The 26,650-nt window shown below is 40.8% G+C and overlaps 9 protein-coding genes and 1 non-coding gene across 20 annotated transcripts in view; 4 read left to right on the top strand and 6 right to left on the bottom strand.

Moving 5' to 3' along the window:
* Positions 1-9: 9 nt before the first annotated feature.
* On the bottom strand, positions 10-4,408 carry LOC104817626. 2 transcript variants are annotated; one of them, XM_010546878.1, is made up of 13 exons: positions 3,847-4,408; positions 3,575-3,738; positions 3,128-3,205; positions 2,953-3,032; positions 2,485-2,532; positions 2,209-2,293; positions 1,534-1,950; positions 1,150-1,257; positions 903-970; positions 727-814; positions 569-640; positions 429-482; positions 10-240 (listed from the first exon to the last, which is right to left on the bottom strand). In XM_010546878.1, the coding sequence occupies exons 1-13, from the start codon at positions 4,253-4,255 to the stop codon at positions 175-177; spliced, it is 1,737 nt and encodes a 578-aa protein (XP_010545180.1). In that variant the 5' UTR covers positions 4,256-4,408; the 3' UTR covers positions 10-174. The 2 variants fall into 2 exon arrangements, with proteins under 2 accessions (XP_010545180.1, XP_010545183.1); XM_010546881.1 differs by lacking the exon at positions 2,485-2,532 and having other exon boundaries at positions 3,847-4,407.
* Positions 4,409-4,918: 510 nt separating this feature from the next.
* Positions 4,919-7,431, bottom strand: LOC104817610 (U2 small nuclear ribonucleoprotein B'' 2). 3 transcript variants are annotated; one of them, XM_010546865.1, is made up of 6 exons: positions 7,339-7,421; positions 7,045-7,159; positions 6,084-6,256; positions 5,707-5,800; positions 5,520-5,599; positions 4,919-5,435 (listed from the first exon to the last, which is right to left on the bottom strand). In XM_010546865.1, the coding sequence occupies exons 2-6, from the start codon at positions 7,115-7,117 to the stop codon at positions 5,166-5,168; spliced, it is 690 nt and encodes a 229-aa protein (XP_010545167.1). In that variant the 5' UTR covers positions 7,118-7,159; positions 7,339-7,421; the 3' UTR covers positions 4,919-5,165. The 3 variants fall into 3 exon arrangements, with proteins under 3 accessions (XP_010545167.1, XP_010545162.1, XP_010545172.1); XM_010546860.1 differs by having other exon boundaries at positions 7,045-7,431; XM_010546870.1 differs by having other exon boundaries at positions 6,084-6,221; positions 7,045-7,431.
* A 695-nt stretch (positions 7,432-8,126) lies between these two features.
* Positions 8,127-8,831, bottom strand: LOC104817601. Its single transcript, XM_010546852.1, has one exon. It carries the CDS (start codon positions 8,582-8,584, stop codon positions 8,285-8,287), a length of 300 nt encoding a protein of 99 aa, XP_010545154.1. The 5' UTR covers positions 8,585-8,831; the 3' UTR covers positions 8,127-8,284.
* Positions 8,832-10,779: 1,948 nt separating this feature from the next.
* On the bottom strand, positions 10,780-11,955 carry LOC104817593 (collagen alpha-1(XXI) chain-like). The gene has a single exon (XM_010546846.2). It carries the CDS (start codon positions 11,844-11,846, stop codon positions 10,947-10,949), a length of 900 nt encoding a protein of 299 aa, XP_010545148.1. The 5' UTR covers positions 11,847-11,955; the 3' UTR covers positions 10,780-10,946.
* An 836-nt stretch (positions 11,956-12,791) lies between these two features.
* Positions 12,792-14,397, top strand: LOC104817582. 2 transcript variants are annotated; one of them, XM_010546837.1, is made up of 3 exons: positions 12,792-13,070; positions 13,659-13,905; positions 14,142-14,397. In XM_010546837.1, the coding sequence occupies exons 1-3, from the start codon at positions 12,862-12,864 to the stop codon at positions 14,160-14,162; spliced, it is 477 nt and encodes a 158-aa protein (XP_010545139.1). In that variant the 5' UTR covers positions 12,792-12,861; the 3' UTR covers positions 14,163-14,397. The 2 variants fall into 2 exon arrangements, with proteins under 2 accessions (XP_010545139.1, XP_010545134.1); XM_010546832.2 differs by having other exon boundaries at positions 12,794-13,070; positions 13,659-13,910.
* Positions 14,398-15,344: 947 nt separating this feature from the next.
* Positions 15,345-17,259, top strand: LOC104825229. The gene is made up of 3 exons (XM_010557522.1): positions 15,345-16,676; positions 16,771-16,904; positions 16,995-17,259. The coding sequence occupies exons 1-3, from the start codon at positions 15,483-15,485 to the stop codon at positions 17,119-17,121; spliced, it is 1,455 nt and encodes a 484-aa protein (XP_010555824.1). The 5' UTR covers positions 15,345-15,482; the 3' UTR covers positions 17,122-17,259.
* Positions 17,260-17,342: 83 nt separating this feature from the next.
* TRNAC-GCA lies at positions 17,343-17,414 on the bottom strand. Its single transcript has one exon. It is a non-coding gene; the product is annotated as a tRNA-Cys (tRNA).
* A 662-nt stretch (positions 17,415-18,076) lies between these two features.
* Positions 18,077-20,228, bottom strand: LOC104817575 (B2 protein). The gene is made up of 5 exons (XM_010546824.2): positions 19,203-20,228; positions 18,909-19,009; positions 18,727-18,810; positions 18,529-18,639; positions 18,077-18,425 (listed from the first exon to the last, which is right to left on the bottom strand). Exons 1-5 carry the CDS (start codon positions 19,951-19,953, stop codon positions 18,384-18,386), a joined length of 1,089 nt encoding a protein of 362 aa, XP_010545126.1. The 5' UTR covers positions 19,954-20,228; the 3' UTR covers positions 18,077-18,383.
* A 1,081-nt stretch (positions 20,229-21,309) lies between these two features.
* Positions 21,310-23,557, top strand: LOC104817564 (26S proteasome non-ATPase regulatory subunit 8 homolog A). 2 transcript variants are annotated; one of them, XM_010546802.2, is made up of 6 exons: positions 21,310-21,486; positions 22,004-22,082; positions 22,461-22,563; positions 22,658-22,921; positions 23,021-23,132; positions 23,233-23,557. In XM_010546802.2, exons 1-6 carry the CDS (start codon positions 21,382-21,384, stop codon positions 23,371-23,373), a joined length of 804 nt encoding a protein of 267 aa, XP_010545104.1. In that variant the 5' UTR covers positions 21,310-21,381; the 3' UTR covers positions 23,374-23,557. The 2 variants fall into 2 exon arrangements, with proteins under 2 accessions (XP_010545104.1, XP_010545114.1); XM_010546812.1 differs by having other exon boundaries at positions 21,366-21,443.
* A 502-nt stretch (positions 23,558-24,059) lies between these two features.
* The window catches only part of LOC104817529 (protein ABIL4), a 3,268-nt gene continuing 677 nt past the window's right edge, over positions 24,060-26,650 (top strand). Inside the window, exons 1-10 of one of the 6 annotated variants that reach the window (XM_010546761.2) lie at positions 24,060-24,140; positions 24,753-24,858; positions 25,105-25,187; positions 25,386-25,536; positions 25,625-25,724; positions 25,835-25,921; positions 26,026-26,059; positions 26,168-26,244; positions 26,363-26,454; positions 26,552-26,646. In XM_010546761.2, the coding sequence (XP_010545063.1) occupies positions 24,763-24,858; positions 25,105-25,187; positions 25,386-25,536; positions 25,625-25,724; positions 25,835-25,921; positions 26,026-26,059; positions 26,168-26,244; positions 26,363-26,454; positions 26,552-26,646 (815 nt within the window). In that variant the 5' untranslated portion in view covers positions 24,060-24,140; positions 24,753-24,762. Of the gene's footprint in view, positions 24,141-24,685; positions 24,859-25,104; positions 25,188-25,385; positions 25,537-25,624; positions 25,725-25,834; positions 25,922-26,025; positions 26,060-26,167; positions 26,245-26,362; positions 26,455-26,551; positions 26,647-26,650 lie in introns of those variants that run through there. The other 5 variants (XM_010546752.1, XM_010546790.1, XM_010546777.1 and 2 more) reach the window with 5 other exon arrangements.

Genomic DNA, 26,650 nt, shown 5'->3' with positions numbered 1-26,650 from the left:
TGCCGACTCTAAGATGGATTTGTCTTTTTTGTATACACAAATGCTGTTAAAAGTGTGTGAGTGATTGATTGATTGATTACACGACCAGTCTCGAGAAGAAGAAGTTGTTGTTTTGCTACCTGCCTGTGCATTGCAAAACGCTCAACAATCTTCCCGTCCCTTGTACCGGAAGGCCTAAGCATGTTCCGAGCTGAGTAGTCTTTCAGCCTCGTCGTTTGCCTCAGCCTGCAACCTCCATTTCTGCATTCACACTTGACAAATTTACAAACATAGAAAAATGAAATAGACACTATTGTTTTATTCTTCACATTTGTTTGATGAGGGGGCAAAATTATGAAGCATTAGACTTTGTGAAAAATCATACAACTAAAGTCTAAAACAATGTCATCCACATCCACAGCAGTGGGAATGGGGTACGGGGGACGAACCTCTTCGAGATTTTCCAGTTCCATGATCTGCTCTATCTGTTGGGCAATATTTTCCTGCTCAAGTCAACAAATCGAGAGAAGAAAAAAATCTCATCGTTTTCGGCTCTCAACTGTGCTTAATAAAGTCATGTAAGACTCACAGCATTGCTCACTGCCTCAGCTGCAAGAACGTCGGAGTCCATTTCCACTTCAATCTCAATCATCGAAGATATCTGAACAGTATTTTCAAACACCAAATAGATCGTTACCCGCAAACTTATGCTTGGAAGGATGCAAAGTTTTGTTTTGTTTTTCTTACTCTTGCATAGCTGTCAATCAGATCGATCCTTCCCTTGATCGAGTTTTTCAGGCCTTCTCGTACCTTGTTTACTCTCGCTCTTCGGGTACTGATTCAGATTAAGACAGGAGCAATGACTCCTAATCTCTCTGTCACTGAGACAGAATTATGCAGTTTCAGTGGTCTGAGGATCTTACCGGTAAGCTGGCTCTCCCACAGCCAAAATTTTGTTCTCCAACTGGCACATTCGAGCCAACATCCATACCTAAATTAAAATCCAAAACACCGATTGAGTAACATTCAGTGATTCTACTACGATCTACAATGTTCAGAAACACAAGTTACAATTATTTTAGCTGCACTGTCAAACTACATTTAACACACCAAGAAATTCATCCAAATAGTAAATATCACTGAGGTCAGTCTTTCCCAGGACTTAAATACCTCTTTCTCAGCTGCTTCCTTAAGATCTCTAATACGACACTGAAGCACATCATACTGGGACAAAAGTTTCTGCTTGATACCGATCACATCCACTGACCGTTCAGGGAGCTGTAACAATTAATAGATAATAAGGTTTATGAATAAGACTCAGCGTTAAGAGAGGCATTCCAGTGAGAAAGTTATAGATGTATGAGGACTACACTTTTTTCATCCATAGGCACTCAGACAAACATATGAGGATCAGTGACCGCAAGAGTATATTATTAAGAACAGATTTTATTTTTAATGCATTTACTGGGGACGTGCATTCATACTGGAAGGCAGGCATTTGCCCACTAACATGTGTTCTCTTTAGCACCAGTGGGGCAATTAGACAGTAGGAACCTGATTGAACTGAGGAAGAATCAAAGAGTTTATTGTTGCTCCAACGGCCAGCGATGCAATAGCAGCAACTGAGAGGAGCTGAGGCAAATTGGGATCAATAATACTAGAAGCAGCATCTCCGGTTGCTAAAACAGCAAAGACGGTAATTATCAATGAGGGCTGTAAGGATTTATCTCCGTCTTTACTAGGAGGTCTTAGTAACAGAGTTTCTCGTCCATCCTTGTGGTTGGTGAGGCTCATGGGTTCTCCAGGGTAAATATTTGGAGCTTTGGGGCTAAATTTGAAAGGTCCAACCTCCCTGTAAACATTTGGTGGAGCTGCAGATACAATTGTCACTCTTTCTCCTTCTTGAGCAGCGCGCTCAGCAGTCTCTGTAGCAAACCGGTGTGTACGTGCCATACCAGAGGGTGTCTGTACCTAAAAACAGGAAAGCATCACACAAGAGACCGATCATGGCTACAGAAAATATAAGAAAACAAAAACTTTTCCAGGTATAGAACATAAACTGCATAGGAATCTTTAAGCTTGTTTCTTGACTATCTACTGTGGTTGATCAAGGACATAAAAGTTTTTCATGTTTTGGTGCTTGCCATCCAATATATTTCTTTTATAAACAAACCAATCCCCATAAAAACAAGATAACAAAAATTGTGCATGTATTCGCAGTAGGTTTACCACAATAGAGTGCACAGAAGAGGGAACTTTTTCCTTCTTTAGCTGGATTAATCTGAGCCCCCTTTCCCAAAGAGGAATGTCTTTGCTGCGTTTGTCAGATGGAGCTCCTTAGAAAAAGTGAATATCCCACCATCAACACCATACACGACTCAATCTTCTTGGACCACAATAACCAAATGAAAAGTTGATAATATTCTGTCAATTAATGCTAATGCTTTGGCTTGAGAATTTGATGTGATTTTAGGCATATTTGCATCAGCTGTGAAGAACCCATACCAATTTTCATGCCAGCTAGTTGCGTCAGAGCAAATTACCAATATCGATCTGCAATGGTTATACAGATAATGCCACAACTTTGAGTCAATTCAGATTAAGCTACCTAAAGTCCGGATCTGTTACAATCGCCCGACATAAGTTACCTGTGTTAGTGAACGACGTGACTTCACTAAAGCGTAACTCTGGTTAAGTGATTATAATTTCATCAGAATCTAGCTGTCAGATACTACCAGATGTTAAATGTATTGGAATCTTCCCTAAACACTTTGCATCAGTTTTAGAACCGGCTTAAGCTCAAATTGCTACAAATTTTGTCATGGCAGCGCATAAACAAGTGTTAGCCAATGCTGACTACTCTGTGAACCAACATAAACCGCATCAATTTTTTGTTTTTATGTTTTCTACTGCTAGATCACCAAGAACAGACATAAGATCGAAGATAAACGAAATATATTGTAGAGAATTAACCTCAGCTCTTCTGATTCTATGCTGGTTATGTCACCAGAGACAAGCTCATATTGGTAACGGCACTTGGCACAAGAGACAATCTATAGACGAAAGGAAACATGCCACAAATTTTCTCAGCAAGACATTCAGATCATTTGAACAACTATGAAAAGAGATGGCAATTAAACTGCCATACCTGAACTCCATGCTGTGGCTGTGCAACAGCAACTGCTATCATACAGCTGGGACATCTCACAACATTTCCAAACGGAACCTATAACAATAGCAATCAATTCAATATCATATCACAGGCATAAGCACAAGCAGGGTCACAGAAGCAAACATTTCCAACTAAACCAAGACCAATTCCAAGGTAGTAAGGGAACTGTTACATAGGATGAACATATTTTGCTTGAAATGCTAATTAGTTTGTAAATAGAACGATCATACACATAAACACAAGGCCCGTTCTGTGGTGGTGGCCATCCTCCTGTCTAAACAGACTCGCCAAACAGAATATACCGAGTAAGGTGAGACCAAACCCGTGGCAGTGAGGGTTCTGCTAGATCGGGAAATGGGGTTTTGCTAAAAAAATTGGTGGTTGATAGTTGGATCAAGAAATGGTTCCAAATTTCTTGATTACCTCTTCAACAGGGGAGATTCCAAAACGGCAAATATCTGCTACGATGCTTAGAGCATCAGGTACCCTCAAGGAAGCAGCAAGACCAATCACCAACGTAGTATAGATACCAACATCTGGCCTTGACCATCTCCATCGATCAACTTGAACTCCATTCTCACTCGCACCTGCGAAACCACGATCAATGCTTAGCAAAACACTCCTTAATTATTCAATCAATCAACCGATCACTGCAATTCTTGCGGGTGAACTAAAATAATGGGTTGAGAATCTACCTCGCTCGAAGCTGGTACGCATAGCGTAGAAAATCGACAGAGCAAGCTCGACATTGCCTCGACTGACAGCGGCGGAAATGATCGACCGGCAATCTTCGATCCCGACTCCGCCTTTGGACCCGGATCGACCGGTAATTATATCAAGTGCCTCAGCGGCGTCTCTGGCGGCGGAGACGCCGCTTAGAAGCTCATCGTCAAGGAGAGACGACGACGGCGAGGTCTCCGAAACATCGGCGGCGGAGACACCGTCACGGCAACGGACGTCAGGGGAAGAGTGTAAAGTCTTTCTCCGGATACCAAGGGAGGGAACTCGATCGCAGAGGCTTGTGCGAAGGGGTGAGTGAGTTTCGTGGAGCTTTAGGAGAGGAGAGAAGCCGGAGAACGCCGCCGAGACTACACGAAAGCTCATTTTTGCCGGAGTTTCAAGAAGAAGAAATCACCGGAGAAGAATACGGCGGAACATCGGCCGTTATCTCCGTCGATCGCCGGAGATGAGAAACGAGAGGCTGTGAAGAAGAGGGAAGAGAGCAACGGTCGCTTGTATGTGTGCGTTGCGTTGCGTTGCGTTGCGTTGATGAATCTGATCTGCAGCCGTTGATTAGAAAGCCAATGGATCCGACGGTCATTTTAAATGCAATTAAAATGATGCATTATAAGAAAGGAGCTGGGCTTTTTTCTTATTCTTCTTTTTTTTTCCATCATGGTTATAGGTACCATCTTATACCGGAAAAATAATTAAATAATTATAATCATAATCAACAAATTTTACTAACAGCCTATAACAATAATGATGATGATAATGGTCTGTTCTTTCACCATCAGTTATTTTTTTTTTACGCAAATTGAAATCATGTTTTTATCATATTACCTATCAAGGTAAAAATAATTAACTTAAAATCAACTGATGGATCAAATGTTTTTTTAACGTTAAAAGCCTCCTCAGGTCATCCGGTTCTGGTGTACCGATTCTTCTACTCAAAGCTTCACTAACCGAACCAAACCAATCAGTTTCACTGAAATTAAACCAGCCTTCGTACAAAAACCGGTGGTTTGGATTGGAAACACCTGAAAGGGCCAATCTAGTGTACCGACCGTTTGGGTTCCTACCAGTCAAACCGTTAACCAAATGGAATGGATCGGTTTTTTCTGATTCAGCCTGGTTCAAACAGATAAGACTTCTGATCAGTTCTCTAGTTTGTCTGTTTGAAAATATAACAGCTTAATCGCTACGCAAACCAAACAGGGCAGAGTTAATACACAAGCTGCTTAATCCATAATCACTACAACCAGCAGGCCATGGACGAAACCCTGGTTTGGTCTCACTTCTTGGCGAAAGAGATGACCATTGGGTTCTGGGGAGTGATCTTGAAACCCTGAAGAGCTTGCATGGCCATGGACGACTGAACATCGTCCTCATACTCCACAAACGCAATCCCCGGTTTCGCTTCGATCATTCTTATCTCCTTGAATCCCGGGTACTGTTTGAAGAGCAGCTGAAGCATCATACTTGTCGTCTCGGCCGGAAGATTCTGAACGAAGAGTATGTTGTTTGGTGCAGCCGATTCTTGCCCATTCGGCTGGAACGAAGGCTGCAAATGCAAACGAGCCAAGATATATCATCTGAGTACTGTTAAATCTTGTAGCATATGTCCATGGCAGGGAAAAAAACTCACTGTGCGGCCTCCATTCTGAGAATTTGCACCGTTAGGCATGCTTGATTGTTGAGTTTCTTCAGCACGTCGCTTCTTGTCAGCTGAAAGTAAGTTGTAGTTTTGTGAACGCCACATCAAATGATTTGAACCAACACAGCAAGAATTTTTTTTTAGAAAAGAAAAGGTTTTATGAGAAGCTAAATTTAACCTTTCTCTTCTTGCTTCTTCTTCTTGTCTCTTGGAACAAAAGTACCCTCGGCTTTAGCAACGGAATCTGATTTAGTTTTAGCGTATTGTATCCTCTGCACCCAAAAGGTCACACGCGCCAAGACAAGTTATACTCGGACTACGATTGAAAACAGCAAGAGAGACATTGTTTATCATGTAAGAAAGACTCGCATATTCACATACACCCGAAGGAGCCAGCTTTAGTTCTCTAATCCATACAACACCCAGATCAACAATTACAGATCCCGGGCCTTCAAAATTGAGGAGTTACATGCAATTTTCCATGCTTAAGTTCTCCTATATGCACGAGAAAGTTAATATACGGACAACGGAACAAAAAATATTATAGAAACTGACCATTGGCTTATCATAGAATGGAAAGTTTTGCATCTGCCGAACAGCATTACTGGCAGCTGTGACTTCAGTAAATACAACCCATGCTTGTCCCCGGAGCTTTGGAGTTTTCAACGCGACCACGTCAATTATCCTCCCAAACTGAGAGAATAAACAGTAAAGAGATCTCTTGAATTCTGGAAAACAAAAGGAAAAATATCAAACAAAAACCGATTAATTTATTTATAAGGTGCATCCAAAAACAAATAGGCAGAATCTTGAAACCCTTCATCCTAGTCAGATTAGCATTCTTACGAGATACTCAATGGCATGAGCCGCCACCGACAATGAATAAAGCAATACCAATGCAGATAACTACTGATATTATGGTAGAGAAAAACAAGGGCAATTGTGAATTGCAATGATCTTTGGCTTAGCACTCTAGCTTGTGTTCAAGAAACTGCAAAGATAGAGACTCCAATAGTAGTCACTACCAAGTATATCATAAAATTCTGCCCTCAATATCTACAGTGTCTTGAAATTGAACACACTGGAGATACAGACCAAGAACACACTCGGAAATGGAAACTACATATTCCAAAACATCATAAAGATCTCGAGGAACAAAACTATCTGCCCAGTAAGGATAAGATCCTTAGCACCACTCTCTGTCCAAACAATTAACCAGAGGTGGATAATGGATTGGACCTCCACCGAGTAGCAACTTCAGAATCACTTTTTCTACTCGACTACTTATGCGAGCACATAAGTAGTCGAGCAACGTCAAATCCTAGCAATGCATACGATGAATCAAGAGTAACTTGCCCAGGCATTGAAGCAGCAGGATTAAGCTCAGAAAAAAAATCAAAATTCACAGGAAATAAAAAAATATGAAACAGTACGAGAAATCTGGGGCTTTATAGTCGTTCCAACGTTCCGAAATTTATGCAGCGAGAAAGGAGAGTGCAAGAAAAAAAATGGGTACCCTCTTTATTGATCTTCTCATTGAGGTTTTTGATGTAGATTGTCTGATTTGGCGGTATATCACCCGTCAGCATCTTCGTATCAGCTCAACGAAGACGGAGACGACGGCAATGGACCTGAGAGAAAAATCAATGAATCGATCCGGCTTTTAAACGAAGGGAAACAACGATGATTCGAGACGAAAGCGAAGGAAATCGACGGAGATTCAAGTAGAAATAAATGGAACTAGACAAAGACGACGGGAAAATGAAGAAAAGCGACGGAGAACATGTCGGAAATCGAAGATAAACGGAACTCAGAGGAAATGTTTTTCAGCCGACGGAGGAGATAGGAGTGAGGAGGCGAAGAAAGAGGAGGACATTAGGGTTAGGGCAAAAATGACTCTGGGCTGGGCAGCAAACATTTTTTTACGTATTATAAGAAAGTTATAAAAAGGGAGTCGAACCCGGAACCTCTCACGTTACAAGCGAAGCGAGCATTCTCTACACTGATGACGTGTCACGCGAGAAAGAATTTTAGTAATTTACTAAAATAACCTTGGGCCGACATGGTTCATTTGTTATAAAAAAAAAAAAAAAGCAAGCATTTGATCGAAATTCATGAAATATTTGATGGATCAGCCCAATTGAGAATTTTCATGTCTTTATGCATATATCATGTGCTATAGAAACTTCATTGTAAATGGCCATGGAGTTGGGGGGGTCGCTTCTAATCTTGTGGGTTGTTAGACTATTAAAAAACCATCTTTGAATTCATATGCCACATCAAATACATATATATATATATACACACACTCATGTGTCTGTACAATATTAAGTTTCTTCATAAAATTAAATTAATTTGTTATATACCCCCTTAGTAAAATTAAATTTGTAATAAACTAATATTAAATTTACCCCCCATCATATATTCCTCTAGGTCCGCCACTATCTTCGTCTATATTTAATTATTTATGTGGTCTTTGTCTCCAAAATTCTAAGATCAATCTCAGAATTATAAATTAAAGGCTTTATGATGCCATGTATCATCATAGAGGACAGTCAGTCCCTAAATTATGGAAGCTTTCGTGAGGCAGACAATATTCTAAAAAAAATTAATTTAGACTGAAAATTAATTATGGAAGCTTTCGTGAGGCAGACAAGTAGAATTAGCTCTCCCAATGGCCTTTAACAAAAAGAAAAAGGGATAGAAAAAAAAAAGCTAAAAGGGTTAGGTTGACTGATAAGATCACAGTCATGTTATTATCTATCCATCTCTTGGATTTCAGGACATTCTACAATGCTATCTAGCGAAGGTTTCCATGGCATGGATGATGGCCGCATTGATGATGATGGTTTGATCTTCTTCTCAAGCTCTCCGATGACGTCATTGGACATCATCAGCTTACCATCGTACTGAAGCAAAAACATCTCCAGCTCATGTCTTGTAAGAACTATCTTTACCTTCATCCCACCACCACCACCATCAACTTTAAATGGCCCTCTCTCCCTTTCTCTTCTTTCCCCTCCTCCTTCCTTCCATCTCTCCATGCAATTTCCCATTAATTAATCCCACACACACACAAACAAAAATCACAAATTTCAAGAAAAAAAAAATACAAATTATCCCCAAAAAAATGTTGAAGAAACAAGCGGGAGGACAAAAAAAATGACTAACAGTCGAGGTTCTCAAGTGGGTATTTTCTGTATTTTGCCCTTTTTTTGAGAAAACGAGTGATTTTGCATATGGGAGTGTGTGAAACCATCGTGCGTATATAAAGGATGGATGGGAGGGGGGGTGACACTTTATCAAAAACCTTTGACTGTTTTGCCCTAAAAACCTTTGAATTTTCCCATCCCACCAACTGTTATTCCCAGTGATATGAGACATTTAAACGTAAAATATAACAATTTTTTTTTATAATTATCGAGACCAATCATTGATCCATAAAATAGATATAACAGACGCGTACATGTGTATGATTATTTCATGAAAATGCGTATTTATTTATGCACAGCTTATCACCGACGTGATAAAAATAAATAATTAACACGGCTAATATAATGTGTGTGGATCACAAAATACAAATATACACGACGAGAGACACTTGCGATTTATGAAAGGCTAAAAATGCATGAAACAAGAGGACAAACGTTTAGGTTTGACGTCGACTTCACCGTCGGACCGGACCCCATTACACGACACAGTCGCGGGCACTGTGGAACAACCTCTTTTTTTTTTTCTTTTCAATTTACCAAATAATATTCTTTTTATACGTACATATATATAATAATAATAAAATACTACGGTACATAATTATTGTGGTAAAGTCTGCCTTTTCGAAGTAGAAAATAAAAATAGTGTTTCTAATGAATCGTGATTCTGTTATTAAAGACGATTGACAATTAACCATTGTTGTTTCATAGATATATAAACCTTGCCATTGCACGTAGTTCTTGTTATATACGTATATTTTCCTGCGCTAGACTCCGAAATTTATGGATCTTTTTTATAAAAATAAAAATTATCTAGAAAACTGAAAAATAAATTAGTTTTTGAATGGGTAACTAATATACGATGAAAACTACAAAAGATAGACATTTACAATTACAAAAGTTTCCAGATAATCACAATTATACATAAAATTACAAATCATTTATTTGTTTTAGAGAACACAATTGTTTTATTTTTCTATTTTTAAATTATAATTGTTTAGATTAATATTTTAATATCTTTCACAGTAAATTACATTTAAACATTTATAATTTCAAGTTTAATATTTTTATTATAAAAATAAATTTATATCTTGGGCAGGGTTTAAAAATATTTGAGACGCTCTGATTCAATATATTGATCTGTTTTTTAACTTATAATCTCTTGTTTTTAAGTTAATAATAATATGCAAAAAAAATATTTAACATTTTTTTAATAGAAAAAGTTCATTCAGACGCGAAGACTTTCGTTTTAATTGCATGCGATTACGTCTACCACGTGATCGGACCAAGTGTGAACTCATATATATTCCCCCCAATGAATGTTTTTTTCCGCATCGAGTTGATTATTAAAATCATATTAAATGGCAATTTTTTAAAATGTAATTTAAGAGATTATTTTAAAACATTTCCTCGATTTTTTATTATTATTTTCATGTACCGGCGGGAATCAGTGAAGTTTTGGGAGACATGGACCAGATTTTAGGTACGACTTTCACAAAATCCTTTTTTTTTTTGTTGAAATTTGAATCACTAACATGCATTATTGACTCATCAGAGATAGTGATGTTGAAATATTTTTACTTTTTATTTAAATTTTTCTGTTAACCATTTTAACTATTTGGACTCCGCAGCCATTCATCCTTCAAATTTGGTTTGGTCCATATAACCAAATCTAAATATTTCCAAGTTATGTATAAAAAAAATATATATATATTTCCAAGTTCCTTGTCGTTACACAAATAGACAACGGTCGTTGAAATATAGACCCAATTTTTCCCTTGTTTAAATTGTTTTGGGAATAATCAATAATATATTATATATGGTCAATCTAATGGGCCCACTGGACTTATAACTGGCCCATTATGTTTCGAAATGAATCGTGAGCTGCTTGTACCAAAAGCCCAAACATTTGAGATTTTTTATACCAAATATATATTGATTTTTTATATTCGTTGTGTCAATGCATTCATTTCTTTATTATTTATACATATATATTAATATGCAATTATACATGGTTTTGACGAAAATATAAGAGAACTCTAATTTACTCTGAGCTAATCAATTACATATAAACAATTCATTTTTACAATTTTCTGAAATAATTTCCAGACATACAACAAAAAAACTACAGTTCTAGGGAGAAAAAAAAAAGGATGGAAATCGAGGATTAAAAGTGAAAATAAAAAAGAGAATAATAATATTAGTGGAATCAGCAATGGAAGGCCAAAACGGATCCATCGGCCACAGACACGGTCACCCGACAACCCGATTTCGCCACCACGTGGTGTGTGAAGACATGCAACACCTTGACCAAACCCGCTAGCTCCATTTTTGACTCTATCTCCATCGTCGGCCCGACCCTGTTTCCGTACCCGACACCCGGAAACCCGTACCCGTCTCCCATACCCGGATACAACCCAGAATTCCCCACCGGCGGGGAGCCGGGCATACCCGGAAACCCCGGCGGACCCGAAATCCCTGGATAACCCGGATTCCCCTGAAATCCCGGACCCGGATAGCCCGGATTCCCTTGAAAACCGGGCACACCTGGATTGCCTCGGAAACCCGGAGGATCCGGATTTTTCGGAGGTCTCGGGTTTTGAGGAAAACCTGGAATTTGAAAAGCCGGTGAATCCGGGACGCCCGGGTTTCTCGTAGGACCCGGAATGTCTGCTGCGGCGGAGACGGCAGATATGCCGGGAACGGTGATGGAGGGAGGGGAGAGAGAGAAGGAATTGACGGTGAAGGTGGCGGCCATGTACTGGGTCCGACCAGAGTCGATTTTTCCGGCGGGTATGAACATGAACCCGACTTGACGACCAGAGTAGAGGAGCTGGATGGAGCTGTCGTAGTGAGAGAAAACGGCGCGGTTAGGGTTTCTGACGGAGACGTACTGCGAGAAGGTGAAGTTGGCGGTGTTGTTGGAGACGGCGAATGACGGAAGCTGGACGGAGTTAACGGAGATCTTGGGGTCTTTGGGTTTGAAGACGGTGAAATAGACGACGAGGACGACGATGAGAATGAAGACCAAGAAGATGGCGGCGACAAGGCATGACGCCAGATTCGTACGGCCTGACGGCGGAGGGCGACGGCCGTTATGCTTCACCATTGCTGAAGAGATTGCGGAAGGAGGAGTGTTTGGACACTGGAGTAGTGAGGACTGAGAGGAGAGAGAGGGTGAAAAACGTGGAATTATAATTTTATACAGTGTGACAGTGAGCGAGACCTTTATTTTTTTTTTTTTGTTAAAGAGACCTTTATTTTTTTGGTGGGGGCTTTTTATCTTTTATCTTTTCGTATTCATTAGGACAATTAAAATACGGTGGGCACATGGAGCGTCGGTAAATAATAGAGGCTGTCACGGTGTCACGTACATAAAGAGGGATATACGACATACATACATACATACATATATATATATATATGTGTATATTGATAATATCAAATCTTTGAAGGTTATTTATTTTTGGCCCTTTCTTAGTTATATATACATTTCTTAAATATTGATCTTCAGCGAATTTTTGTAGATGACCAAAAGTCACGTGTTCGGATGTGAAAAGACCATTCTCAGTGAGATTTTGTTCTTTTTCCCTGACACTGAAAATTACCCATAAACACAAAATTGGAAATGGCGGGAACTGGAGTGGTGTTATTTTGCATCATATGTTGGGTCCCAACTTGCAGATTTTTTCGATGGCCAACTTCAGAATGACAAAAATACCCTCGTAAAGTCGCAATATCTTGCAGGGATAAAAAAAAAAGAATTACCCTTATTGGGCTGAGCTCATAAATTGATACCCATATAATGGGCTGTAAGCCCATATATAATGGTCTCTAAGGCCCATTTAGAAAGACCACAGCAACAGACTATAACAATTGATCTAATGGGCTCCGACCCAAATTGATAGGCCCATAGCTATCAAGAGACGAATAATAAATCATTTCAGAAAAATATCGGAATACGTAACGATGACGGGTGACTGCCTATTTGCTGATTTTGATTAAATAAATAAATAAAACAATTTTCTAAATGGTCAAAATGGATTTGTGGCTGTCCCGTTATCTTTTTCTCCACCTCCAAACTCCGCCCCTGCCTTCACTCTCAGCCTACTCAGAGGTTGAGGATGGCGAATCCCGTCTTCTCAATCTCTCATCCACGGTGTCTCTTCTTCTCCGGTAATCAAAATTCAAGCACATGGATTCATCATCCGTCGTCAACCTCTTCCATCAGAACCCCGTCCAAGCATTCTTCCCTCTCTTTCTGTTCCTACTCTCCTTCATCTTCTTCTGTCGTAGAAGACGACCCCCCCGCCGATGAAGATCTTACTTTCAGGTACCTTTTTCGATAGTTTAGGATTTCCCCGGTAAATTATTTCAGGTCCCTTTTGGCCAATTTGATAGAATACGTCGGAAATTTTAGAGTTTTTCCTGGAAAGTATGCTAGGTTTCGTTTCAGGTACATTTTTTGGCCAATTTGATAGATACCGTCGAAATTATATGCTTCCTCCGGTGAGTTATAGAGAATCCAAGATTCTTTTTCATCGTCCCCGTTTGACGATTTTGATCGAATCCATTGAAAATGTAGGCATTTTCCTGCGAACTATATCAAGGGTCTACCCTATAGGATTCATCTCGGGCACCATGAATTGCTGCGAATCATAGAAAATTTTCCTCTTTTGGGGACAAGTTACTGGATAAGTTTCTACTTATAGTGGTGATGATGTTATGCCGTAGAGAGAAATCAACGTTCGAAATGGTACTCATGTCGGAATCAATAAGTTCTTTCTGTAATGTGTACGTAACATGATTCATGCTATCATGAATATTCTTCAAGATTATCAAGGGATACGAATAAAATCTAAGAATATTATCATGCTGTGATTTTGGGGGATAATTTGGATCGGTTTTGGTGTCCATACAGCGGCTGCAAGGCATGTGGGAATGAGAAAATAGAGAGCGGATGCAACGGAGATGGCAGAATACAAGGTGGGATAGCCACTGTGCCGGGTTTTGGCTGGTGGCCTATAAAAGCATACAGGCCCTGCCCTGCTTTTCTGGCCGCCGGCGGTAGATACCAACGAACGGGTCAGAGCATGGACGAGGTTGCCTTCGGGAGGGGACAACAAAGTAAAACTCCCTCAAGAACCCTCCAAGAAGACGACTCACAAGTAAGGTAACAAAACAAACCAAGAAACTGACCATTCCCCACATTGCTGAATGCAAAATCCAAACACAATCCGGTTTCATTGAGCATCATTGCCATCTCTGTCCGTTTTCGTGATATTCTCGGCCATTCCTTGCCAGAATTGGTTGGGGAAGAATCAAGAATGTAATGGCTTTTACGGATCTTTAGTGGTTTGATAAATCCGTACGATTTCTGAATCTCCTGTTATTCGGTTTGCAGCAAGAAGAAGCCAAGTCCTAGGAAATTCGCCAAGTAATTAACTGTTGCAAGGGGAAGAGTCAAGAAATTTGAATTATGTGGTATGTGTTTTGTACCACTCTATCATATTTATGCCCCTTGCGTCCCAAGAAACTCGGATACATCTATTCTATTCGGGATCTCCACGCCAGTGGTATTTTGGTAAATTGTTTACTTCAAACACAAATATAAATACGTGTTCTGGGCCTCCATTTGGGCTCCGAAAACCCTAATCTTCGGGATTCGTGGTTTCGTATTTTTAAAACTAATGGTGAGAACTAAGGCTTACCAATTCGGGTTTCAATTCGGTTCGGTTATATTCGGGTTTGATTATTTCGATTATAGAAAAACTATAACTATTTAGTTTTTATATAAATTTTGGTTCGCTTCGGTTCGATTGTTTTTCGATTCAGGTTCGCTTCGGTTTTGGTAAAAAAATTTATTTTTTCAAAAAAATTATCGGTTTTTTTCGATTATTTTTTTATTCGGTTCGGTTCAGTTTCGATTTTTTTGAACGATTTTTTCAGATTCAAAAAAATCGTAACCGTTCTGTTTTGATGTCGAGTTTGATTCGAGTAAAGGTTATATCTTATTCGATTCGGTTCAGTTCAATTATTCGGTTAATAACCGAAATGATTGGGAGAAGATGGATGAATGTGTATATAATTAGATTGTATACAGAACAAAACTCGGAGGTACGGACAGTGACATGTGCATCCAGAAATGCGATGTTTCTGGGGAATTATTTCTCAAGGATCTCGTGGCCTCACGTTGCCACTTCTCGGACCACAGAATCACTCCGCGGTTGCCGATTTAAAGAAAAACCGTAATTGTCGCATCTATTATTAGGGCGACCACATCCACACATTTGGCGAACATTTTTTTAATGCGTTGATTTTGACACCGCGTGAAAATATAATCTTCTTCGTGGGTCGTTATATTTATATTTACTGGTTTAGGTTTTAATCTAAATCTTTCGGAACTTTGAAAATTGAGTTGTATCCGCAACTTTGGGATATTCGGCCTTATTTCTCATGTTGATTAAAGCTCTTGTGCATGTTTATATTCCTTTTCTATATTGAACTTTGAAAGGCAAATCGAATTGGTACGAGTATTCAAATGCCAAATTAAACAGATTTCAGTAAAACAAATATAAATACAGATAAAATTGTTATAGGAAGAATACAAACTTGTATTAAAGATCGGATAAGGGAAGCCCACCTCGAAGACCACACACATTTCCCTCCATAATTCAGTGTCTCTTCATATAGTCCCAAACAAACGTACAAGAGCCATAAAACAAACAACAAAGAAGAAAAAAGAATGGGTTGTGCGTCGTCGAAGCAGATGAAGGCCGGAGTCGCCGACGTCTACCGGCCACCGCCGTCTAGCTTCGCCGTCTTTGACATCAACGCCATCGAGGAGCCATGGCTGAAACTCGAACAGCTCCTGGCGCCGCCGCAGAACGACGATGAGAAACAGACCCGAAACCCAAGCGCCGCCGCGGTCCCCACCGCCGTCCTCGAGAAGCTCGATACCGTCACCGAAGCTCCTCCTCGATCATGGGACGAAGTCAGCAAAGCCCTCGAAACCCACCTCAAATCTCCCGCCGCCGTCTCTGGGGAAACAGAACCGCCGTCTTCGACTGCGGCGGAGAAGCCGGCGGAGCAAGCAACTCATCCCCCGCCGCCGAGGAGCTTATCGGTCCACACGGTGGGGGCCGGAGCCGCCGACGTCTCCCGGCCCCCGCCGTCTAGCTTCGCCGTCTTTGACATCAACGCCATCGAGGAGCCATGGCTGAAACTCGAACAGCTCCTGGCGCCGCCGCAGAACGACGATGAGAAACAGACCCGAAACCCAAGCGCCGCCGCGGTCCCCACCGCCGTCCTCGAGAAGCTCGATACCGTCACCGAAGCTCCTCCTCGATCATGGGACGAAGTCAGCAAAGCCCTCGAAACCCACCTCAAATCTCCCGCCGCCGTCTCTGGGGAAACAGAACCGCCGTCTTCGACTGCGGCGGAGAAGCCGGCGGAGCAAGCAACTCATCCCCCGCCGCAGAGGAGCTTATCGGTCCACACGGTGGAGGAGCTGGAGGCAAAGACGAAAAGGGATAACCCAAAACCGGTGCAAAAGCTGAGGAAAACCGAGTCGGCGAGTGGAGCCGAGTCACGGAACGGGCTACCGCCGGAATCTGGGAAGGCGTTCAAACCGCTGAAGGAGAACATATTCTTGGTGATGGACAGAGAGCAGAGGGAGAAGGAAGGGAAGAAGGGACCGGTGGTGAACTGGGACCCACTGAGTGAGTTCCCGGAGAAATGTCCGCCGGGAGGGGGGAACGGGGTGGTGATATATACGACGTCGCTTCGAGGGGTGAGGAAGACGTACGAGGACTGCATGAGGGTGAGGGAGATAATGGAACAGCAAGGGATAGTGTTCGACGAGAGGGACGTGGCTTTGGATGCCGGAGTCCGTACCGAGCTCAGGGAACTTCTCGGCGAGGGAGCCACGCCGGAGGAGGTGCGATCGAATTTCTAATACCTCTTTTTTTTATATATATAAATAAATCAACCCAATATTCCGATTTTAAAAAAAATGGATAATTGAAAAATAGGTGGCGCCGCCGAGGGTGTTCGTGAAGGGGAGATACGTGGGGGGAGCGGAGGGGGTGGTGGAGATGAACGAGAGGGGGAAGCTGGGGAGGGTGATGAGGTGGGCACGTGTCGACAGAGTAGGCGAAGAGGCTTGATTGGCTCCTGTTCTTGCGTAGTCGAGATGATACTCCACCTCCAAAAGCTTTCTCTCTCTTGCTACTTCATTCTCCTCCACACCCTCCAGGTGGCTGCCATGTCTCCACTGCGGCGGAAGCTCGAAGCTCCCGTCGGCGGATGGGTCAGGATGGGAGAGGTGTGCCTCTTGCAATGAGAACGGCTTGGTACGTTGTCCCCTTTGCTTCACTTCTTAAAATAAGTTGGATTCTAAGAGAATCATAATTGGTAATGTTATGGTATTGGTTATAGTTTGTATACCTTTTCTTGTGTGTGTGATACTTGTGTATGCAGCAGCCGTTTCCTATATCTCAGGGACAATCGAGATTAGATCAGTGTGACGTTTTTCTTTAATTAAAAATAGAAAGGAAATGGATCTGGAAAAGGGCAAAAAATGAGTAAAGCCGAAAATATAAAAAGGGCCCAACCGGGTTCGAACCGATGACCTCTTGATCTGCAGTCAAATGCTCTACCACTGAGCTATGGACCCATATAGTGAGTATATATAACCAAGTATGAACTCGGCCCAATAAATTGGCGCGACACAGACAAATGAGGAAAAAAAATTGGCCCACCATATGAATTTCTAATTCTTTTTCCGATAGTTAGGAGTTTGAAGTCAATGCTCTTAAACTCCTCAAAAGTCAAAGCTACCTTTTATTTAAAATAAGAAAAAAGTAGAAATACGATGTGTATTGTATTGTTCAGCATTTATTGGTAATTAGAAAAGATAATCTATTGAACATTTCAAAGTGGACCAACGAACGCACTCGGTCAAGCCTTCTCCTCTTGACTTTTTATACACGTAACCCTTGAGTTATTATATTTTAACATATTTCTTTGAGAGTAGGTGTTTGGTAAGAAGAGGGCAATAGATCAAAACTTGGTCAGAACCATAATAATGTTTGTTATTTAATTCCATCCTTGGAATTTGACTACATTAATCTAATTCTCTAATCTCATAGTAAACCCCGCAATATCATAATTCCTTTATGTATATATGTATATAACTCATATATTTAGACGATATAAATGGGAATAGGTCATAGAGATGAATGACAAGTTTTTTTTTTTTTGCAATCCGATATGATATAAAATATACACCTTTTTTCGAATTTAAAATTCGAATTCGGAGGGAAATAGATCAAACTCTGAAGAGAAATAGATATTTTGTAAATAGACATGAAGAAACACAAAAGAATATGTCGTTTTCTTGTGGATTGTATGACATTTTTTAATTTAATTTACACAACCGGCCTGCCTCACATCTCTCCGAAAAAAAACCCTAACAAAACGATGTTATGGAAAAAAAAAGGGGTCTCTTGTAAACATAAGATCGCTTGTTTAATTAATACTCTTTGTAAACTGTATATTTAGTATTTGTTTTCTGTATGGCAACGGAGAGCCACTGCTTCAGATTTTGTCTGCGGACTCTCTCTTATTCTCCATCTCCATGGGTTCAGGGGCTTTGCTCAGCAAAAATGTCCAACAACGAAAGGGCCTGCAAATAAACACCCAACACATATACATCATCATCATCATCATCACCATCATCATCATCATCATCATCACCATCATCATCATGATTAAGCGCAGTGGTTTACCTCGGGAACGCTGAGTTCGAGACGGAATTTGGGACCGTCGTAGTGGTGCAGTATAGGTCTGAACGAGTCTTCCTCCAGCGGCTCACACACTTTCCTCGTTATTGCCCTCACCTTTTCCATTTTTAAATCCCAATTAAAAACTAACGAAACTCAAATATTAATATTTTTTTTATTTTTTTAAAAAAAATGAATGGGCACCTGAGCTGGGAATCGAGATTCGCCGGGGCATTTCTTGTCTTCCCACGCTTTCGGATCGATGTTTGTTCCTCCGAAGCTCGCCGCCTGATTTAATCATCATTATTATTATTATTATTAAACACCGACCGTAATTTAAAAAAATATATATTTTACGGGAATTAAAAAAAATAAAAAACAAAAACCTCGTAAATTCCGTGGAGTTGGTGAGTGGAGTAGTTGTAAAGAAAGAGTGGAAGTCCCGGCGTTATCGCCCTAACCGAGTCCCTGTACCTTGGCGGCAGTCCTGATTCATTATATAATTCCAATTATAATCTTAGAACCCATGATTATCCGAATATCGAGGTTTCCATCGAGTTCTTGAAGATTAGCGGTATTATTTATTTTTCTTAAAAAAATAGAAACGCATCATCTCTTTCTAGAAGTACAAAGAATCAAATTCGGAAAAGAAAGACAGAGAAGAGAATAAGGAACAGTACCGAACAGCTGTCGTTTGAGATTCTCCTCCATGGTGTCATTGTTGCAGACGAATATGTATCCACCAATGGTTTCGTTTCTGGGCAAAGCTTCTGACGGAGGCAGAGTCTTGAATCTCTTCTCGGCACTGCTCTTGCCGTCTTTCCCACCTTCTTCGTTCTTGTTATGGTTCTGATTCTTCTTGTTGCTCTTTTTCCCCCCCTTGGACGCGTACTCTTCATCCAACCCTTTGTTCTTGTAGCCCCCTTTCAGATTCACGTTGTAGCTGCCGTAGCTTTTGGGCGAAGGGTAAATCCCCTTGTTGAAACCGCCGTTCACAGAGGTCGATTTCGGTTCGGATGCCGGAGAAAACATCAAACTGTTGACCGGAGAATTGAATTTCCAGCCCTCGTTGAAGGGATTGTTATTGTAGCCGGAGACTTTTCCCTTGAACTTCTCCATCGGGCTCGCTTCGGGGAGGGGTTTCGAGCCGACAGGGCCGAAAGTGAAGTCGTTGACGGAGGAGGGGTTGGTCTTCCAGCTATTGTCGTTGAAGACGTTACTGATGCCCGAGGCTTTCGCCTTCGGATTTTCCAGAGGAATCGTCTCGGCGGAGCCTCCGACAGTGATGTCGAAGTTTCTGCGCTGGTCGGGATGTTTCGAGACGTAGTTTGTGCTCCAGATTGAGTCGTTGAGAGACAGATTCGCCAGGTTCGATGTATGTAACCTCAGCTGGTCGCTGAACTGCCAGAAAGATTGCTGGTTGTTCTCCATCTTCGGTCGAAAAAACACGATTCTGCGATCTGGGCAATCGGAAAAATTCGATTTTGCGATCTGGGCTTTGGGAAAAAGGACGATTTTGTGAGACGGGAGGTTGAGAAATCGGTGGATATTGTTTGTGTATGAATGGGGAGTTCAGTACTGAATAAGTCGAAGATGAGAGAGAGAGAGAGAGAGAGAGAGAGAGAGAGAGTCGAAGAGATGTCAAGCTTCCGAGAGAGGAGCCATTGTTAAATACGCTAATAAGAACTTTCCCGGAAAGAGTTGCAAAGATTGCGTGTGGATTTGACAAAGTGGATAATTACAAAAAGTAAATAAAAGGTAGATTGATAAGAAGAGAATAAAGGAGAATTAAATTATAAACACGAATCTGGAAAAGTAGATATATTGGGAAGGACAATCATTTCGCAAAGATTTTGATAAATGTTAAAACTGAAATGGAAGGAAATTGTAAATGCAGGTGAACGAATGGGAGGGCAATATGGCGGCAGGCAGAGACGCGGTTTGTACGAGTGGAGGAGATGACGTGGCATATTCTCGAGAGGAGAGAGAAAGTGAAATAATTAGCTTTTTTAAGGGTAAAATCCTTTTAAAAAAAAAAATTTAATCGCAAAAAATATATACAAATAAACTTTTAACTTAAAAAAATTATCATCAGATAACAAAAAATTCATATATTGATAGATTATTGATGTCAATTATACACCATAACAATTTTAATTTAAAAAATGATAAATCAATTGACATCAATCCGTCGATATATAGATTTTCGATCGTTTAAAATTATGGTTAAATCGATCAAATCTTTATTAGAGTAATATTTTGTATATTCGAAATTTTATTCAGTAACAAGTTATAAGTTTAGAAATTAAATGACAGTTTTTTAATTTTAAATTTTATTTGTATATATTTTTACAAATGGAATTTTTTTTTTTTTTTTTTTGAGGTTTACCCATTTTGTTTTGTTTAAGATTCTCTCTAGAAGGTCTTCTAGCACCTTCTGTGTTCACACCTGACTCTTTCAATTATTATTATTATTATTAAAAAAGGCTTGGCTTAGAGGCTAAGGCTTCGTTGAAAAAAGGCAGGAGATGGAAGAAGACGCGTTAGCAAGAAGGGTGTGACCTCGGGACGGTGTGCTTGGGGAGCTGCACACGTGTCATCCCTTGGAAGCGTGGGAAGATTGGGCCGAACACATACAAATGGGCCTTATTCGACTTTCGTAGGCCCATCATATATATATTTTTTAATTACAAGCCCATATAATTTCGTGGCCAGGCTTTTATCAGTAAAAATGAGGTGCACACGTGTCATCCCTCGGAAGCGTGGGAAGATTCTTCGTCCTCTTTCTTTGCAACCAAGCCAGTTAGCGGAGAAAATCAGAATAAATTATCGCCGGTGCGGAGAGAGAGACAGAGAGAGATGGATCCGCAGCTGACGGAGATTTCGCAGCAGTTCGAGAGGTTCAAGGCCGCATTCGTGAGGAAAGATTACGATACTTGCAGTAATCTGTTGTCTCAGCTCAAGGTTTTTGTTGCTTTGAGTCCCTTAAATTCGAATTCGAATTCGAATTCGGTTTTCGTAATGTTTATGGATAACTGATGGAGGAAATTTTCCCTATTAGTCCTGTTTTTTGTTTTAAACTTTAGGGTGGGAAAATAGATGGATTAGGTAGGTGAAGTGAGAATTTAGGGTACCGAGGTGTTTCGAAATGTCTTAGCGGAGCAGAAATGCTGTGAACTTTGTTTTTGGGTACGCTTTTGGGGTTTCTCTTTTTTCTTTTTTGGTGATTGTGTTCTGGGGGGTTTAGGGTTTAGGGTTTAGGGTTTAGGGTTTAGGGTTTAGGGTTTAGGGTTTGGGGTTTGGGGTTTGGGGTTTGGGGTTTGGGGTTTGGGGTTTGGGGTTTAGGGTTTAGGGTTTAGGGTTTAGGGTTTAGGGTTGGTGGTGAATATGAAGAAGCATTGCTTTAGATTACCGGGTCCCGAAGTTTTTTGAATGCGTGATTAGACGCTCTGACATGAACAAGTTTTGCTACATCTTTCAGGTTCTTCTGACCAAATTCAGGAGTCTGCCGCCTTTGTTTGAGAATTCACCTAATGCAACTCAGGAATTGATGATTTCTAGTAAGTTTCTGTTTTCATGATCGGTTTGGCATCTATTCTTGCTAGTAACTTTCTAACCCCGAGATTGGTTTGACATTAATCACTTAGAAAATCATGGGTTTGTCGGCTCTTGTGTCCACTGAGTCATAAAGGTGAAGCTTTTTTTACTTCTTGGAGAATATAAAACCTTAAAGAAGGTTTATGTTATGAGTTTTTTTTCAATTTTTTGCCTATTGTCTACTTCAATCACTGAAGTCTTGTATTGTTACATTACGAAGCTTGGTTGACCTGGAAATGGTTTATCAGCAAATGGAAGGAGTGATAGATAGTTCGGCAATCATATGCATTCTGTTCGTGAGGGTTATCAGATTGTGTTGCTTGACAATTGTAAACTTTCAGGGGACATTTATGAGCATGCTGTTGTTCTAAGTGTAAAGACTGAGGATCAAGATGCGTTTGAGAGAGATTTCTTCCAGTTGAAACCATATTACGTGGATGCAAGGTGAATCGTGATCATTATTATCCTGTTCTACCTATTGCTCTTGTGATTGTTGTGGGAATGCATTTTTCTAAAGTTTTCTTTGTATCTGTACCAGGAGCCATCTTCCACCATCTCCACAGGAGAACCTAATCCTGGGTCTTAACCTACTGAGATTGCTTGTTCAGAACAGAATTGCTGAATTCCACACGGAACTGGAATTGCTTTCATCCGAGGCACTGGAGAATCCTTGCATCAAGCATGCGGTAGAGCTTGAGCAATCATTCATGGAAGGCGCGTATAACCGTGTGTTGAGTGCTAGACAGACTGCACCTGATGCAACTTATGTATATTTCATGGATCTCTTGGCAAAGACCATAAGGTAATTAAATAAACACCAATCTACCCATCACCTAATACCTCATCTCCCTTAATCCATTGATGGTATCTTCTCTCTCCCCATTTTCTGTTAAATGTGTAGAGATGAAATAGCTGGATGCAGCGAGAAAGCGTATGATTATCTCTCAGTCAGCGATGCCCGACAGATGTTGCTCTTCTCGTCTGATCAAGAACTCATGACATATGTCAAGAAGGTTTAAGAACAAACACTCTGCCTTGATTAGGAATCTTTTCATGACTATCTCATACTCAGTAGAGTATGCAGTAATATCTGGGTTTTATCGGACCTTACAGGAGCATCCCGAGTGGGAAGTGAAAGAGGGGCTTGTGGTTTTCCAGAAAGCTAAAGAAAGTGCACCGTGCAAGGAGATACCGTCTCTGCAACTCATCAACCAGACACTAAGCTATGCGAGGGAGTTGGAGCGTATCGTGTAGGTGTAAGGTCCACTTTTTCACTGGTATTTTCTCCGCGTTGTGCCCTGAATTCTTGCAAATCTGTTCTCATTTTGATTTGGGTTTTCTGGGTTTATGAATTTGGATGTCTTGTATGACTTTTAATATCATATCGCATATTTCCTGCAAAAGTGTGAGATCCCGTTGACGGGATTTGACATGACCACTTACCATGAGATCGAGCTTCTCTTCCCCGTTTTCTTGTGTAAGCAGTTCTTACGAATCCGGTTTGGGTTTGGTCGAAGGGGTTTAGTTGTTTGTATGGTGATGATGATGGTAATGTGTGCATGGACCACATGACGGTGATGTATATGAGAAAACAAATGAACCAATCTCTTAGGACAAAATTGAATCGGATCACGAAATCTGGGACGGGCTATCTCCCAACAATGATATCGTCTCCGCATTGAAGAAGCCAAGAAGTATAATTTGTCCGAGCGAGAGGGGAGGGTGGGTCCCATGTGTTGAACTTAGAAAAATGTACTAACGTAAAACACGAAATGCACATGCCTTTGGCTTCGGCTCCGTGGAAATTTTCGAAAGGTCGGCATTTCTGATGTTCGTTTGTCCAAAGAAGACGACGGGATCGTTGAGACGTTGCTTTCTCCTCATTTATTGTTAAATATAAACACTCCCCTCTCTGCTTTCTGCTCCATTTATTTTCACCTAAAATCCCCCGCTCTGACTCTCTACTTGTTCCTCCTACATGGAGATGGAAATCTCTATGAAGCTTCGATTTTTACTGCGAGGTAAAATCTACTATTCGATTTTTATATTTTAACGAAAGTAAAAGATTACGAATCACATATGCGTATTCTCTGTTGCCAGACTTTCACAATAATAAACTAGTTATTCGAAAGGGGGAAAAAAAAATAAAAGCCAAAAGCGAATGTAGTCACCAAGGAGATTGATTTGTCGGCTGCTTTTGCCACTGCAATAATTCGAGGTTACTGTTTTGTCCGCATTCATTATACGCACGAAGGTTATTTAGTGTGGAAAAAAGTATGTTAATGGACCCAACTTGGGATTCCCAATTCCGTAACAATCTATTTTCATTTTTAAGAAAGGTTTCTACATTGGAAAAATCCAATCAATTATACAAATTTCATTTTTTTTTCTAAAACTTGCTGTGTACCATTCAACATTCAACAGCGGATCTATAATCAACGAATAAAGAAACCCGACCATAATTTTTCAGTAGATATTCTTTTTTTTTAAAGAACATTTGTTTTTTGTTTTTGTTTTTAATTAAAAAATCTGTCTCGCTGGACAGCAACATCGGATTAGTTAAGAGACGGCCTAACTCTGCAAAGACTGTGATTCTCTCTCTCTCTCTCTCTCTCTCTCTCTCTCTCTCTCAGGATATGAGAGATGAGCTCGACATCTTTAGCCATAGTTGTTCACCAAGCTTCGAATCACGATGAGCTCTTCATGAAGCAAACTCTTCGTTTCTCAGAAACTCTCCGGGTTTGATTCTCCCTCTCTCTCCCTCTCTCTCTCTCTCGGTCTCTCCAAGCATACGCAGTCACATACACACACAAATGGATCGTCATTCTGATCCATCTTCCTCCTATTCATCGCTTCTGTTGCGTGTGGGAGTGACTGCGATTTGCGATTACAATCTGTTCTTTGTGTTTTTTTTCGATTGAGTCGTGGTCGGATCATAAAACTCACTCTGACATTCTCAGTACCGCCATTTTTGTCTGATGAAAGGATTTGAAGAATATGCGGAAACAGTTGTACTCTGCTGCAGATTATTTCGAAACCTCGTACGACAAAGAGGATCACAAAGAAGTGTAAGCATCCCTCCTTTTGAGAATACTCTGTTTTTTTCCCCATTTATATAATCAAGTGATTTATTCATTGGCATAATCCAGAAATTTATCGAATCCATTACACAATTCCTACTGGGAACGTTTTCATTCTTCGTCCGTTACTTCATCACAATCTGTCTCTTTATTTTCTTCGTAACAACAATTTCAAACCTGAGACAGAGTCATAGAGACGCTGAAAGATTATGCGGTGAAGGCATTGGTGAACACAGTGGATCATCTGGGCTCCGTTTCAGACAAATTCAACGGCTTCCTCTCCGACAACACAGACCAGTTCTCCACGACTGATCTTCGCTTGCGTTGTCTGGAACAAGTACGTTATCCTTTGCGTTCTCCTGATGAAATGAAACGAAACGAAACATCACTTCACTTTGCTTTGTGGGGTTTCTTTTCTTTGGTAGAGGATGAAATCGTGCAGGGAGTATAGCGATCAGAGTGGGGCTTATCAGCAACTACGTGTGATCGAATCTCCTCAGTATCATAAGCGATACTTCTTTCCCGGTACCTGACCCCTTCAATCTTGTACATTGTCCGAGGATGCCTCGTTGCATAATCCATGTCCGAGTTCTGGTGAACAGTTTTTCTTGTTTTTTTTTCTTGCTTTCTTGCAGATGAAGACATGGAACAGAGCAGGACAGGACACAGAGGCCGGGGCTTCTCTGCAGGAGATGACTCCCGTCGTTTCGCAAGTGGTAAACGTTAGACAAACTCTTCTGTGATATTTCGATCAGATGTTAGTATATTCGTTTTATGTCTGGCCAAGAAACACGATCTGATGGAATTTTAATCTTCTGGGGAAAAGCTGTTCGATCGACGATAAGAGATCATCCGACAAGGTAAAGCCCTTTTACACGGTCTAGAGTTCGGTCCTTTTTACGTTCTTTATAGGGGCATTAGATTACATTTGTGTGGTTTACTGTTGGAATGTGCGTGCGTGTGTTCAGGCAAACGAACAGGACAGGAACATTCTCGTTCTCAGCTATTCCACACAAGAACAACAACAATAACAGAACAGCAAGTAGTAATCAAACTGAATTTTTGTCTGAAAATCTTAACTCCATACCATTTTGAAGGGCATGATTTCAAGCTCTGAGCATTGATATTGATGGAAAAATATGGTTTCCTGCAAACTTTGCTAGGCAAAAGATCGCTCTCTCCAATGCGGTTTCCTCTCTTACGTTCGGGATCTCTTTTGAAGCGATCGATCTCTCCAAGCCAACCGAGAAAGCAGGTAAAAAAAACCCCAAGACGGCAAAAGAGAAACAACAGTCGGTTAAATGTTTGGTCCTTGAAGTGTGTTAACGTGAAATGTGTCGTGTGGTTTGAAGGCGGTAACGGAGCCACGAAGGGCGAAGTCTGTGTCGAGAAATCCGGAGATAGAGAGAAGGATAATGGAGATAGAGCAGTGCTCAAGAAAGGGGAAGAGG

Source organism: Tarenaya hassleriana, unplaced genomic scaffold (assembly GCF_000463585.1).
Source record: "Tarenaya hassleriana unplaced genomic scaffold, ASM46358v1 Cleome1, whole genome shotgun sequence".
In the NCBI taxonomy this organism is placed as follows: domain Eukaryota; kingdom Viridiplantae; phylum Streptophyta; class Magnoliopsida; order Brassicales; family Cleomaceae; genus Tarenaya; species Tarenaya hassleriana.
Note: the sequence above shows the minus strand (reverse complement) of the source record. Positions and strands in the feature narration are given on the sequence as shown.